Below are 14,554 nucleotides of genomic sequence, written 5' to 3' on the forward strand. Positions count from 1 at the left end.
GTGGAAAGGAAAGTCATCAATATTTTCTCTACCTTCCCCTGCGGGACAGGACAGGTCAAAGGTGGCAGGGACAGTCCCCTGGAGACCCCAGGAGCTGCTGTGGATCAGGGGTGAGGGAGGTCAGGTTGGGGACTCAGTGCCCAGCAGGGACGTGGGTCCACGTGAGGACACGTGGAGGGACACCAGCAGGGATCTGGGATGGAGGGACATGAGGAGGACATTTGGAGACCCAAGGGTGACTGTGTTACCTGGTCCTGGACTTGCACCCTCACTGAGAAAACAGGAGCAGACTGATGAGGAGTCAGGTGTGAGTGGGCGAGAACCAGGGGTCCAGTTTTGCATTTATTGGCTCTGAGGGGTCTGGAGACCAGTGCTGACGACTGGTGGTGTTTGCAGCCATCAGGAGAGACTCTGGAGGGACATTTATTGGGGTAACCACGGTTCAGTCCCTCCCGGAACCCACAGAACTCCAGTCAGAGCTGCTCTTGGGGTGACAGAGGCTAGAGGTGTAAAAATGACTCCTCTCCTGGGTGTGGATGGCCCAGCACAGGCAGAGCGCGGCAAGGGAAGGCCCAGGGTAAAAATGTCCACTGCTCAGTCCCCTTAACTGGGGGTCAAGGTCAGTGTGCTGCAGGGAAACCCTTCGTCTCCACTGTAACCTCCAAACCACCCTCATCCACGTGACTCCCAGGGAGCAGCTTCCTCCCTCTGCAGTGAATTTCACTCAAGATCCCAGGCACCACCCCCCCAGACACCCCACTGCCTTTCTCCATGGGACCTGCCCTTCCGAGGGCCTAGATCAGATGAGGAGACCTAGTCCCTCTCCTCGAGGCTCAGGCCCAGGTGCCCCGGAGTGGGCGGGGCCTGTTGAGTGTCTCTCTCCCAGGGCCCAGGAGGTCCTGGACTAGAGTCAGGACCCCTCCCAGAATGCCACCCCTTTGTCCCTGGGGTTCTGCCCCTGGTTCCCAACTCAGCAAAGTCCAGGAGGGTGGTGGAATTGGGGACCCTCACCAGCCTCTCACTGTCTTCTCTGTTTTTATTGGCTTGGCTTCAGGTCCCACAGCCTGACTGTGCCCAACAACACACTTATGCAAACACTTTGGTTTCCCACGTGCAGAAGGTGAACCAGACGACTCTCTTGAGCCCTTCACGTTATTACTGGGGTGGGACACAGAGGAGAGTGTCACACTAGAAGAACACTCAGTGTACCCCCCACATGCTCTCCAGGGCAGGTGGCACACTGCTGAGTCACGATGCCCCTGTCTCTGTGCCCTGCTCTTTCCTGTGACCCTGGACTGTGCTTGGCACACACCTGCCTCCCAGCTGGCTGGGTTCTCTCTGAACTAAAAGCCCCTCAGTCTAAGGAAGCAAATGCACTACAGAGACAGATACATTGTCCAAAGGTGGGTGGGCGGGGCTTCATGGAAGGTTCTGTTTGCAAAGAACCACATGGGTCAGGGGCTCGATTTTTAACTGGATGCTGTGGGCGTCTCTGGGTCCACTTATGGCACAGATCACAGGCCCTGTGTGGAGAGAAGGGGGACTCCTAGCCTCTGCCCCTCACGATGCGGAGTCATATCATCATGACCTTACAGAGGAGGGCCCGGTCCAATGAGGAGGAGGCAGAGCAGAATCAGGAGCTGGAGGGAGAGACCTGAGACTTCTCAGGGTCACAGACCAGGGAGGGGCTGCTGGGCCGCAGCACCAGGCAGGCGGTCTACCAGGCAGAGCTGGGGTCATCGGGAAGGGACTTCCTCATGGTCCTGGGTCAGCCAGGTGAGCTCTGATGGAGACAGAGGATGCATCTGCAATGCTGGCTGTCCCGTCCTCATCCACCAGGTGTGGCTCAGCCTCTCCAAGGGCACAGACCTGCAGCTCTCCCCAGACCTGGAGCTCAGCCCAGGGGCACCCAGTCCCGTGGTCACTGCTGCTCAGGGAGAAGAGCATCGGGCTCTGGGAGTGCGCCCTCCCTCTGGACACCAAGGCCCCTGTGCATTGGGATCCTTGGCCTCAACCCCCCTGCCCAGGGCCCCATGTTCCCCAGCCCCGGTCACCCAGCACCTCCAAAAACAGAAGGTTCAGACCACGGGCTCTGCCCTGGGGAAGAACCCAGGAGGTGAACCTGTGGATTCAGGGTGGTGTGGCCACCGAGGTTGGCGTCCCTGTGTGTAGCGAACCCAGCGCCTGTGGTCAGAATTACAGCACCATCTCTCCTGAGTGTCCAGTGTGCAGACAGCAGCTGGTGGGGCTTGCAGGTGCTGTTACCTGTGAGCCTGTTGCTGTACTGGATCCATCCTTACACTCCTGTATCTCCAGGTGATGTATAAACCAGAACCTACTGGTTCTGTGTCCCTGGAGAACCCAGACTAACGCACTAATAGATCAAAAACAATAAAGAGATGGAAAGGTACAAACTCAATATATGATGGAACCCCAAGAAAATAAAGACAAAAATAGAGAACTGAAAAGCACAATTCTGGAGCTAAATTAACCGTGGGTGGAAAAGGCACATTAAAATCAGCACAATTTAAAAGTGAGGAGGAAGGCTGGACACCCACCCTCTCTGAGCCAGGACTGAAACCTGCCCACTGAGATGTTTTCCTCTCCTGGGGTCAGAGGTAGCCGACCTTGGGCAGCTTAGGGAGTGTTTCAGTCCCTAGTTTTTAAACAACAAAACAGAGGAAAGACTGCAGGTACTAGGGAGGGTCTGACCCAGGATTCAGTATGCTGATGTTTCACAGGAACGAAGTAGCAACTACACTCTTACAAAACCTGGCTGAGTTTTGGTTGAAGTTTTAAAATATTCTTTTAATATAGAATAACATTTTATATTCCAGGACTGTACCAGGTATGCAACTTTCTTTTTTTTTTCCTATTCAAAAAAAAAAAAAAAAGAGCTGAATTAATCCAAACAACACGCTCTCGCCCCCTAGTGGTCATCAGGGTAGAGACTCCTTTTAACTCGATGGGGCAGCCAGTTTGACCCCATAAACTGGGTCTGCAGACACCAGCTGGGCAACATTGGATGGGTGTCTGGAAACTGCTGGACACTAGTTGGGTCTCTGGAAACAGCCAGGTGCCAGTAGCTGGGTCTCTGGATACAACTGTTACAAGTGCGCTTCACCAAGCTGGTTCATTGTAGGAGGGGCCTCTTGGATAATAAACCTCCTGCATCTTGAGTAGGGATCCCCGAAGTCCAGGTCTTGCCTCCAGGAGAAACGTGTAGATGACTTTCAGGAAGGAGATAGATTAATAGGGAAGTCCCCCAAGTGGCCACTTCCGGCCTCTGCAAGAGTGGCACCCTGCGTCCTGAGGTGCAGAGGCCAGGTGGTCCTGACGTCAGTGTCTGGGGAGGGCTGCATACATGCTGGACTCGGCTGTGGGCTCCGTGGGTTGTGGGGTCTCAGCTCGAGCTGCTCCCCGTGTGAGGGCCCGCTGGTCCAGCTGGGCGTAGGTCACCTCCTGGGGGTCCTCTGCAGCAGGGCTCTGAGGGACAGACCCAGGCTAAGTGAGTGTGGCCCAGGCAGAGGGGTGGGGGCTGTGGGAAGGAAAGACTGGGCAGCCAGCCTCCACGTGGCCCCTGTGATGCCACCTCCAGAATCTCCACTGGTAGCCTCCTTCCACACAGAGTCAGAGTGGGTCTGTGTGACCCACAGAATATGGCACCAGTGGGGGCCTGTCACCTCCAAGGAGGGGCCACAAAAGACCCTGCGGCTTGGACCCATCCACTCTGGGATCTCTCCCTCTGGGGAGGCTGCTGCCGTGGACGGGCCCACGTGCCTGCAGATGCGCTGAGGCCTCCCGCCCCCAGCCCTGCGGGGGTCCCACCCTACAAGTGGACCACCGAGCCCTGGCAAACCTTCAGCTGGATGCAGCCCTGGTCATCTGCACAGCAACCTCGTGAGGGTCCCTGAGCCAGCACCACCCAGCACATTCGATCTGCTTCCAAATCCTCACCCAGGATGCTGGGATGATTTTGTGAAGCCGTTAAGGTGGGGGTGCTGTTACCCAGAAACCAGTGGCAAATACAAGGACTCACTGGACTGTGTGTCTCCCTGTTTTCCTCAGGAAATGCTCCCACTGTGGTGGCCACATCTGGAGGGGAGAGAACAGTGGTCAGTCCTTGGCTGGGGGGGGACCTTTGAAGCCAAATGTGCCTGAGAGTTCACAGGGTCAGAGTTCATACCCTCCTCCTCTACAGCAGCCTATAATGTTCCCAGACACCCTCCCACCCCCACTGCCTCCAGAATGGCACTGAATGCCCTTTCCCTTCTCCCAAGAGGCCCCCGTCTTTGTCCCTTTACCTGCTGGGCTCTCTGTGATGTCAACTGTGGGGCTGAGCCTGAGGAGGAAGAACAGGTGAGCAAGGGGGCCACCTGGAGGCAGAGAATGGGGAGACGGTTCCCAGTCCTCCCCAGGGAAGCCTCACCTCTCCTGGGGCCTCGGCTCCTCGCCCTTGCTGCTGGGGGGCCCTGAGGACAGTCAGGGGTGTGAATGAGGAGGGAGGCTGTCTTCCCAGCACCCCAAATACCTTCTCACCTCACCCCGCCCTGACCCTGAGACCTACCCTGTTTTTTCTGATGTTGGCGGTGGACTAAGAGCAGGGCCAGGAGGAGGAGACAAAGCAGAGAAGCCACACAGATCCCAACAACAATATAAAGATGGTCTGTGGACAGGCCTGGGAGAGCAGGGGAGATGGAACCAAGGTGTCAGCAGCGTGCATTTACTGAGCACCTACTGCATACCATGCCTGTGCTGGGTGCTTGGCATGTTCACACCCACACTGATAATCTCTCACGTGCCTCATAATCCTGCCACACAGGGACCATCACCCCTATTTTACAAAACCGGGGTCCTGAGTGGGGACATCCTCTGTCACAGGAAGATGGTGGAGCTGGAATGTGAGGGATACCAAAGCCCATTCTTTCTCCCTCCCCTCAGGAGGCCAGCTCCAGGTCCATGGCCCTCTGACCCCATCACTCAGTGCTGGCCTTAGTGTCTGGGGAATTTGTCTGTGTGTGTCCTAGGAGTGAGGCATCAGGAGGACACTTGTCAAAGGCCAGAGCTGCGCCCAGGAGGCTCTGAGTGTCCCTGCCCCTCACCCAGGGGGTCTCTCTGGCTCTGGGACCCTCACCTGTTCCCTCCTGTGCTGCTCTGCTGTTGGAACGTTCTGTGCGGATGGAGATACCATAGGTCAGTCCTGTCCAAATTGGTACCCACGCATCTGATTGAATCCATTGATATTTAAGTGAAATAAATGTGTCTATGTGTCAAATACAGATATGTGTACGTGTGTATATACACATATACAAAAATTTAAAAAATAATCCTTCACCTTGTTCACCCCGTCCCCAACCCCCTCCCCTCTGACAGCTGACATTCTGTTCTCTGTATCTGTGCTTCCGTTTCTATTTCATTTGTTACATTATGTTGTTCATCAGACTCCACATAGAAGTGAGACCGCGTGGTATTTGTCTTCCTCTGACTCTCTAAGCCCAGGGCAGAGGGCTGGACCCCAGAGCCTGATCCCCAGCACAGAGCCCCCCGAAACCCCTCCAGGCTGCGGTCTCTACTCACCAGCTGTGGAGGGGGGCTTTGTGGGTGTGAGGAGGGTGGAGGTGACGACTCCGGTGGATCCTGTGAGCAGGGCAGGATAAGGTTGATGTTCTGTGGGGGTTACCTGAGATCTGTCCCACTCAGCCTGACCCCTCCTCACCCTGATCGTCCACCCACAGGCCACATCAGTCCATCACTCAGTCCCAGATGACCCCTCCCATTCCTGAGAAATGGGGGCAGGAGTCAGGGAGAGCCCCCTGCTCTGTTCTGCTGAGGGGAAGTGGTCCTCCTCTCACCTCCCACCACCGTGCTGCTCGTGACCCCAGGGTCAGCATGGAATGATGGCTCCTGTGAAACCCAGGAGCACATGAAGGGGCCCGAGTGTCCCCGATGGACTCTGAGTGCAGGACATCTCAGGCCTGAGCACACTGGGGAAGCACAGCTTCGAGCCCCAAAGTCTGCAAAGCAGCATCCAGCCCTGGTCGTGGCCCCCTGGAGCACATGAGTTTCATGAAGTCTACAGGACACATTTCCTGGGGCCCCACCAAGTCTGGTGCAGAAAAAGACAGTAACACCCCATCCTGTGGGGTGTGACACCTGTCTCCTCAGAAGGGTCTGTCCCCACCTGACCTCTGGGAGGCCACACCCCACCCAGCCCTGCAGGGGCAGCTCTGTGTCCACAACAATGCCGGGCTCAGTCTCTAGGCCATGGTGGTGTCAGGAAGGGCCCAGGGCTCCAGGGCCCTCAGTCAGGTGTGAAGACCGAGGGACAGGAGTGCAGAGGGGCAGGGGAGCCACAGGGCTGGGGGCCAGAAGTAGGACAGGGAGCCTGAGACAGATAACAAAGGTGGGGACAGGGTGCAGGGACCGGGGGCAAACCTGAGGGTGGAGTGGAGACGTCCTCGTCTGTCACCTTCAGCTGCAGGATCTTACTGGGCTGAGACCAGCTGCGCCCACTGAGATAGCGGCAGAAATAATGCCCAGCAGACAACTCATTCCCTGCTTTGAGGTGAAATCTGGCCTCTACCCAGTGAGCACCACACTGAGACACATTTGTCTCATCCTTATGATCCTTTGCTCTATTCTTGACCTCCAGACGGAATGTGTCAGCCCGAGCTGGGCCCCGGCACACGATGGTCACAGGCCGGCCCCGGCGGACCACAGGGCCCGGCTCGACCCAGATGCAGGGTTTGGACAGGGCCCCTGGGAGGGAGCACAGCAGATCTCAGGATCACTCAGGAGGAAGTCCCCAGGTATCACAGCCCCCTGTTTTCTGGGTTCACTTCTGTGCTTTGAACAAACTTGCACAGTTGTGCAACCACCCCCACCACCCAATTCAGACCCTCCCACCCTCTATTCCCCAAACACCACCCCCGACAACCACTCCAAGTGACTGTGAATCCTCACAGGGATTCCTGCTCACGAGCTGGGCTTTTCTCAGGGTGACAGGGGAAGGGTCAAAGCAGACAGGGGTCCTGGGCACATCCCCCTGCTGACGGCTGCTGTCTAGGGCACAGAGACTGTGGGATGGGGCAGAAGGTGAGGGTGATGCGTCACGTGTGGGGACAGGAAAGCAGGCGTCTGAGATGTGGGAGTGACCTGGCCCGGACCTGACCTGGGCTGGGTGACACCGTGGGGACCAAGGGGGACTGCAGAGCTCCACTGGAAGTTCTCGGAAGGGGGGGGGGGGTTGGGGGGAGGCTCCGCCCAGACCTGGTCACATGACCCCAGTGGGTGGGGATTCCTGTCTCCAGGGCAATCCTCTGAGCAGCACTAACCTCTGTTCCCAGGGCATTCTGTAACTTCCTTGCAGCCTGTTCTACTTGTCTTGTATTGAGGGTCCTGAAGCCCCCTGTGTCCCACGTGGCTGGGGAGGGGGGAGGAGAGGGCTGCTATCCCTGAAACAGGAAGATGGCACCCAGGTCACACAAGCCTGAGAGAGGCAGACGCTGATCAAGGTTCCCCTCTCATTCCCTGGGTCAGCACCTAGCTTATTCTTTCATCCACATCCCAGTTCCTCTCCATCTACAGAGGCGCTCCATGGGCCACTGGCCCCACAAACACCAGACTCACACACACAGTCACCTGCCTCCTCGACTGGAAGGTAGAGGGAGCAGAGAAGCAGATGAAGGGGTCGGGCAACCCCACAGCCACGCGAGGTGGGTGACAGGCAGCCCCTGTGAGTGTAAGAGTCTCAGGGCAGATGACTGACAACTGACCTCCTCTGAGGGTCAGAGGGAAGGGGCGCTGAGCTGATACCGGAAGGCCAAGTGTGGACTGCCAAGCCCAGGGAGAGGAGATGTCAGTCAGGGAGGGGACGGGTGAAGGGAGCAGGACATAGGGTTTGAGGAAGTGCAGGAAAGGCTGGGTCTCCCCAGATCAGCGGGTCAGACAGCGTGAGAACATACCCCTCCAGACGGAGAGAGAAGGGCCTGACTCTCGTCTGAGCTGAAGATGAGCCATCAGAGGACTCTAAGAAACATTAATACTTGGTCAAAAAACACAACATTCATGAAAAATTGAATTGAAAACGGTAGACTCACCCTCCTGCGTGTGGACGGCCTGGCCCAGGCAGAGCCCTGGGGGAGAAGCTGTGGTGAGAAAAACGCCCAGCACCCGCCTCCCCCCACCCCCAGGGGCTGCAGTCAGGGGCCCTGATGGAGGCAGGGCTCAGCCCCCGAGAGTCCAGCTCCCTCCTCAGCTTCACCTCTGAGCACAGACCTTCTTCTGGCTCTGAGTTTCAGTGAAGCCCCAGTCCCCTCTCCCAAACAGGTCCTCAGTTGGAACCTATTCCCATTCCCAGGTCTCAACCTTCCATGCCCAGACTTGGGTCGGGGCCAGAGCTGAGGCATCAGACCAGCAGGAGGGAGTAGGAACCTGCTGGGCTGGAGTCAGGACTCAAAAAGGGTGAAGACACCTCCCAGGCTATCACCCCCTCTGTCTGGAGATGTTGCCCCTCCATTCCAGCACTCACCCAGGACCAGGAGGGAGCTGGGACGGACGCCCATGGCCACCCTGCAGCCTGCACCGCCCTGGAGCTGGATGGTGAAGGATGGAGCCTGCAGCTGGGGCCGTGGCCAGGAAGTGTGGGTCAGGGGTTTTCCCGGGGTTGCCACATCCATGGCCCCATGCAAAGGGGAAGAGCTAATTCCAGACCGTCCTCAGTCAAGGTCGGGCACGTCACGTGTGAGACACTGAAAGAGACTGGTGGGTGCTGCACCCATGTGCGGGGCTCACTCAGCAGAAACGGGGTCACTAGGTGGCCTGTCTGCAGGACCCCAGAGCGCTCTCTAGGGAATGATCTTCTTCCAGAAGCTTCAGTCTCAGCTTCATGGTGGCCTCGGGGTTTCCTGAGGTTAAAGACCAGCTAGATTATCAGGTCAGCAAGGGGGAAGAGGACTTGTACTTTGGCAATGTCTCCTCTGTGCCTGTTTGTTTGTGGGTCTTTTTAAAGATTTTATTTATTTTTAGAGAGAGGCATAGGGGAGGAAAGAGGGTGAGAAACATGGATATGTGAGAGAAACATGCATCATTTGCCTCCTACACGTCCCCACACGGGGACCCAGCCTTCAACTCTAGCATGGAGACTGGAACATGAGGTTCTCTGGTTTGCGGGACGACACCCATCTCACTGAGCTGCACCAGTCAGGGCCTCCGTGGCTTTCCCGAGGGTGGAACCGATGAACCGGGACATGAGGAAGTGTCTAGACAATTCCCGAATCCTCCCCGGGGACTCCTTCTGCCCCCTGGGCAGCGCCGCCCCATCCCAAACCTGTGCTCTCTGTCCTCACTGAGCAGGAAAAGCAAGGGGAGATCAGTAAACATGTACTTATGTGCGTTATCCTTCCAGTTCATGGGTGATTTTTAACTGAAGTAAATGTTTTTAATTTAAAATGACACAGAAGCTCAGTTATGCAGAAGACCCAGGACTGGTTTGGGGAAGGGGAAGTGATGGGCAGAGTCCACTTCTCTCCCCTTTTGTTTGGGGACAGCCCCCGGCTGCTTCCTTTTTCTTCCCAACATCCGTCCTCTTGGGGAGGGGCATGGAGGCCGAGCTCCAACACAGTTCCTGCGGAATGAAGCACCATTGGGAGTTCAAGCTGTCGTGAGGCCTGTGGTCTTTGTTTTCCAAGGAGCTGTTGGTTCTTCTATCGCGTTGCACCCAACGCTGCCTTTATGGGAACGTGAGGAGGGAAGTGGCTTTGACGTCACACCCATGTGGTGTCCTGGAGCTGGGGACGGCCTGGGCTGCATTCCCTGTGGCAGGAGAGAAACGTGACGGCCCTGTGGCCTCTCCTCTCACTCGTGGGAAACAGGTAAAACGTGTCTCCTAGACCTTCCTTCCCCCAGTTGGAAGACAAGAGCCCTTAGCGGCCCTCCCGTGAGTGCTGGGGAGGGGAGGGCGGGATGCTGATGGTCTCTGTTCCCTAAATGGTGCCCAGATAACAGCACTCTCCTGAGCCTTGTGTTTAAGGCAGAAAGGCTGCCACTTGTCAAGAGCAGGTGTGGGGATTACCTGTCATGTTTCCTGACTCTGTGGAAAACAGTATGGAGGACGCTCAAAGAATTAAAAATATGCTCCAATCCTAGCATTCAGCAATGCACTTCGGGGTGTACATCCAAAGGAAATGAAAACAGGACACTCAACAGATAAAACTCCTGCCATGTTTATCGCAGCGTTATTCATAGGAGCCAAGTTAAGAAGTCAGCCTACGTGCCCATCAATGGATCAAGAAGATACACATGGCCCTGGCTGGTGTGGCTCAGGAGATTGGGTGCCCACCTGTGAAGCAAGAGGTCGCTGGTTCAGTTCCCAGTCAGGGCACAAGCCTGGGTTGCAGGCCAGGTCCCCAGTAGGGGGCGTGTGAGAGGCAACCACATATTGATGGTTCTCTTTATCTTTCTCCCTCATTAACCCTCTCTCTGAAAATGAATAAATAAAAATTTTAACAACGATGAAGTAAGTAAAATATGATCTTGTGTCTGTTTACCTATTTTTCACATACCATTTATTTCATTCTGCAAACCAGAAACTAACAAGAATCCTCCCCTCCGATGTGCGGAGGGACAAGGGAAAAGGGAGGGAATCAAGTGTTCGTCTCCGAGTGAACTATTTTTGCAGCTCTAACATCTGAAACCTGAAAACACTCTATGTATTCCAGACACAATAAAGTCATAAAAGAAAAACTATCACACTCTGACAGAAATATAAAGAAATATGAGCTTACTGATATTCATTCACCACAGTTACATGGTGAACCCAGAAAAAAAAGGAAAATCTATGAAGTTGCTAGGAAGTGGGTTTTCAAATGAGGGTCCAGCATAAATGAACCTGTACCCTTACCGCAGGGGGAAACACCTGTGTGGATGGACACGGTGCGTCTTCCCTGATACTAAGGGGTCCATACACGACAAAACCCCAGTAGCCCTGACTTCACGTAACTGCAGGTCACGCTTTCTAAATATTGTTCCAAATGAAAGGGACCCGAGAGTGTGAGGGCCCCTTGTCCAGGGCAGGAGCATAGAAGGGCCTGGGCTCCCTGTCCATCTCCAGAGCAGGGCGGGGCCCATCTAAGGAGAGCAAGGATGTCTCAGAAAGTGCAGGGGGAAAGGACCTTCCGAGAACAGGTCCAGGGCATGAGCAGCACCTCACAGGGAGGAGGCCCAGCTCCCAGAAGGACGCAGGCACCTTGCAGGCAGCACGCCTGCCCTGGAGGACAGCCCCTTCCTCCCCAAAACTGGCTCGGATCCCAGCAGAGAGGGGGCTGCGCTTCCCTGGAGAGGAGGAGCCCCAGGGAGAGCCAAGGGAGCCGCCCCTCCCCCAGTGCAGTCCCTCAGGGGACAGGGGAGGGCGGGAATGTCCCTGCCCACCCCTGCTCTCAGGAGACCAGGTGACTCCTGTCCTGTGTCCGAGACGCTCGGGGATCCAGCGCGGGTGCAGCGCAGCCACCCGGCGTGTCAGATTCAAGTTGCGTCCCCCACGCCTGCGCCCACGGAGTGCCAGGCTAGGCTTCAACTCTGGAGGCCGAGTTTGGGTGAAGTGTCAGGGGTGAGGTCAGAGGCTTGTCAGGAACCCCTGCCCCAGTTTCCAGAAGCTCGGGGGCGTCCTGAGACCCCAGAGAGTCGGAGACCAGGCTTCGGAGACTCTGAGCACTGCTGTGATAAATGCGCATGGGCATGGAGGTTCACAGCCTGGGGATGTGTGATCTTGAGATCCAGAAAGTCAGGAGTGCGAACCCGCTGACCCTGAGATGTGTGCAGGGCTGCCTTCTCTCCTGGAGACTCCGGGGAGGGTCGCTCCCTTGTCCTTCAAGGTCTAGAGACCCCGTGTGCTGTGACTCGGGCCACTTCCTCCCTTGTTTTCAAAGGCAGTGGGTCCTTCTCAGGAGGCCTCTCTGGGACCCAGTGTCTGCCTCCTTCCCCACCTCTCAGGAGCCTGTGATGCCCTTGACCTTTGCGAGTCACCCTGTCCTGGGGGCGCAGGGACAAGTGTTCACCTCCCTGTTCTCACCTCCCTGCCCTTGAACCCGGACTGGGACTGCTGGGTGGATGGAGGTTCCTTGTCAAGTTCTGAGGAACAGCCTGCAGATCCGCTCAGAGGCTGCACCACTTTGCGTCTCCACCAGGGGGCCCAGGGGCTCCCCATCCTCCAGGGCCTTGCACACTTGCTGTGTTTACATCAGTACGTTTAATTTATTCCTCAGTTACAGTGGACGTACAGTATGCTATTCCAAGTGTACAGCACAGGGGTTAGACATTCACACACCTTATGTAGTGACCCCCCCCCAGCGAGTCCAGTGCCCCCCCCTTTATAAATAATGTCTGCAGTAGTCATCTTGAGGAGTGTGCACTGATATTCACTGTGGTTCTGTCTGGTGTCCCTTCCCTGGGTTTTCGATCCAAGTCAGGAGGAAGTGAGGATTCAGATGCAGGAGGCAGAGACCACTCCAGGGACAGAGGTGGGTGGGCGGAGGCCCAGGGCAGGTGCAGTCCCACAGGTGACAGGTGTGGGAGAGACCAAAGTCTTGAGCAGCATATGTCTGGTCCCAAGAAAGCAGGTGAGAACTCAGGGCTCCAGGAGGAGGAAGAGGGAGGCAGAGGCTGCAGGCACCTGGGGCCTGACTGAGAACCAGGAGGGAAGGGAGGAGACCTGGGCAGGAGTGGGGCTGGGCTGTGAGTGGGGTGAGTGTCAGACCTGGAGCCAAACCCGGGAGAAGAAGACGGACCACACAGGGGGGCAGGTCCCCGCTGCTCCTGCACACTTCTGAGGACAGAGTTCTAAGCACAGGGCACCCTCACCAGGTGCACCATGATATTCACAGAATGGACGTGATTCTTGGTCTTTGGGCTCCAGTGGGATCAGTGGGTGCTGGGGGAGGCCCCTCCTGGGGACCTGGGGACTAATCTTTCTGGCAGGAGCTCCCTTGTGCCCATCCCTGTGGTCCGTGTGGCCACCTGTGCCAGCTGTGCCCAGCCTCTGCCAGAATCCCCACCAGGATCAGCAACACCACGACAGCCAGGCCAATGCGGACGGAGTTCCCCACCTTATAATTCTGGGAGGCAGGAGCTGGAAGCAGAGGACAGGGGGTCACTGACAGGTGGGGAAGAATCAGCCAATCCCTGGGTCTATGAGACATGAGCTCCTTCTTTATTGGGCAGGCCCGACCCTTCCAGCACTGCCCTGGCCCAGCGCCCTGGTAATGTGCTTGTCTGGGAGACTGGTCCTGTGGGGGGGGGGAGGTGATTTCAGGGGTTGTTCCTGGGAGTCAGAAAGGACCAGTGTTCATCTCCTGCAAAGATCCTCCCTTGCCTGCGAGCACCCAGCCCCTGCCCTCCCCACCTCCAGGCCCCTCGGTCTGCACCCCCAGGCTTCACTACCAGTCAGCCACAGCTCCCCATTGCAGGGCCCAGTGCAAACTCAGACTTGCTCAGGGATCCAGGATGAGTCTTCCCTCCTTCCCTCCTGACTCTCACACCCCCAGGCTGAACAAGCCTCCTGCTCTAGAGGATGCAAACTGTCCCTGCCTGCTGAGGGTCTACCCCCAGGAGAAAAGCAGGACCCCTCCCCACTGCAACCCCATTGTCCACTCTGCAACCAAGCCCCCAGAGAGGGGGTCCCAAGCAGAGGTCTCCACTCCCCAGCCCAGGAGGGGCTCCTGTGAGGGGGCAGGAGAAGCCCTGAGCCCAGGTTCCTCCTCGGCCCGTCCCTCTCAGCCTGGCCCTGCAGCTCCCACAGCCTCCACACCTGGACTCTTTCTCTGCACTTCTCACTGCTGAGGAAGCCTCCCTGGACTCCCAGGAAAGGGCACAGAGACATGTGAGGACAGCCAGATGGAATTCTCTGTGTCTACTTATCTGAGGGGTAGGACACCCTGCAGAATGTCCTGTCTCTCTCCATACTTGAGCACAAAGCAGTTGGACCCTGGTCCAGAGACAAACAGGTGGGTGGGACCCACCTCACATGTCCACACGGCCAGGAGGTCCTGAAGGCTGGCCGCATCTAGCAAGGCCACTGTGTCTCCCACAGTCCCCCAGGGCAGTGAGGGGTCCTAGGTCAGGATAACCTGGTAATGCCCATGGACCCAGGGGAGTCTGACTCACAGCAGCATAAAGAGCAAAAGGAAAAGCAATACTAGGTTTTGAAGGAACAATTTCCCCCTCCCCATCACCATCCCTGAGCCGGTCACTTAGACTCTGACTCCAAGACCTCTCGGGAGCTGACCACACAGACGAGAAGGACAGCCCCATCCCAGAGGTCCTGAAAGCGTCTTCTAGCCCTGGTCAGGGACCCCGTGGACCACATGACTTACCCAGTGGTGGATGGACCACCCACAGAGGACACACTATCTGAGGCCCCCACTGACTCTGCCCAAGTGAACAAAATCTTCTGAAAAGCATTCTGAGTGAAAGGACCAAAGGTCTCTTGAAGGGGGTCTGTCCCTGGAAGCCCGCTCCCCACCCAGTCCTGCAAGACAGCTCCCAGCCCACCCCATGCTGG

At 56.8% G+C, this 14,554-nt stretch overlaps 1 protein-coding gene across 1 annotated transcript; it reads right to left on the minus strand.

Annotated features, from left to right (window-relative positions):
- Positions 1–2,957: 2,957 nt before the first annotated feature.
- LOC118987930 (leukocyte-associated immunoglobulin-like receptor 1) lies at positions 2,958–8,678 on the minus strand. Its single transcript, XM_037047272.1, has 10 exons — positions 8,531–8,678; positions 8,100–8,135; positions 7,335–7,454; positions 6,436–6,759; positions 5,578–5,637; positions 4,568–4,678; positions 4,430–4,472; positions 4,305–4,342; positions 4,040–4,095; positions 2,958–3,486 (listed from the first exon to the last, which is right to left on the minus strand). The coding sequence occupies exons 1-10, from the start codon at positions 8,676–8,678 to the stop codon at positions 3,340–3,342; spliced, it is 1,083 nt and encodes a 360-aa protein (XP_036903167.1). The 3' UTR covers positions 2,958–3,339.
- Positions 8,679–14,554: the final 5,876 nt, after the last annotated feature.

Source organism: Sturnira hondurensis, unplaced genomic scaffold (assembly GCF_014824575.4).
Source record: "Sturnira hondurensis isolate 20B ecotype Veracruz unplaced genomic scaffold, ASM1482457v3 Scaffold0005543, whole genome shotgun sequence".
Taxonomy (NCBI): domain Eukaryota; kingdom Metazoa; phylum Chordata; class Mammalia; order Chiroptera; family Phyllostomidae; genus Sturnira; species Sturnira hondurensis.

Coding starts and splice junctions, on each gene's coding strand:
- LOC118987930 (XM_037047272.1), bottom strand. CDS start 8,678: ATGGATGTGGCAACCCCGGGAAAACCCCTGACCCACACTTCCTGGCCA. Junction 8,136..8,530: donor CAGCTCCCTCCTGGTCCTGG/GTGAGTGCTGGA, acceptor CTTCTCCCCCAG/GGCTCTGCCTGGGCCAGGCC. Junction 4,679..5,577: donor AAAGCCCCCCTCCACAGCTG/GTGAGTAGAGAC, acceptor CTGCTCTCCCAG/GCCTGTCCACAGACCATCTT.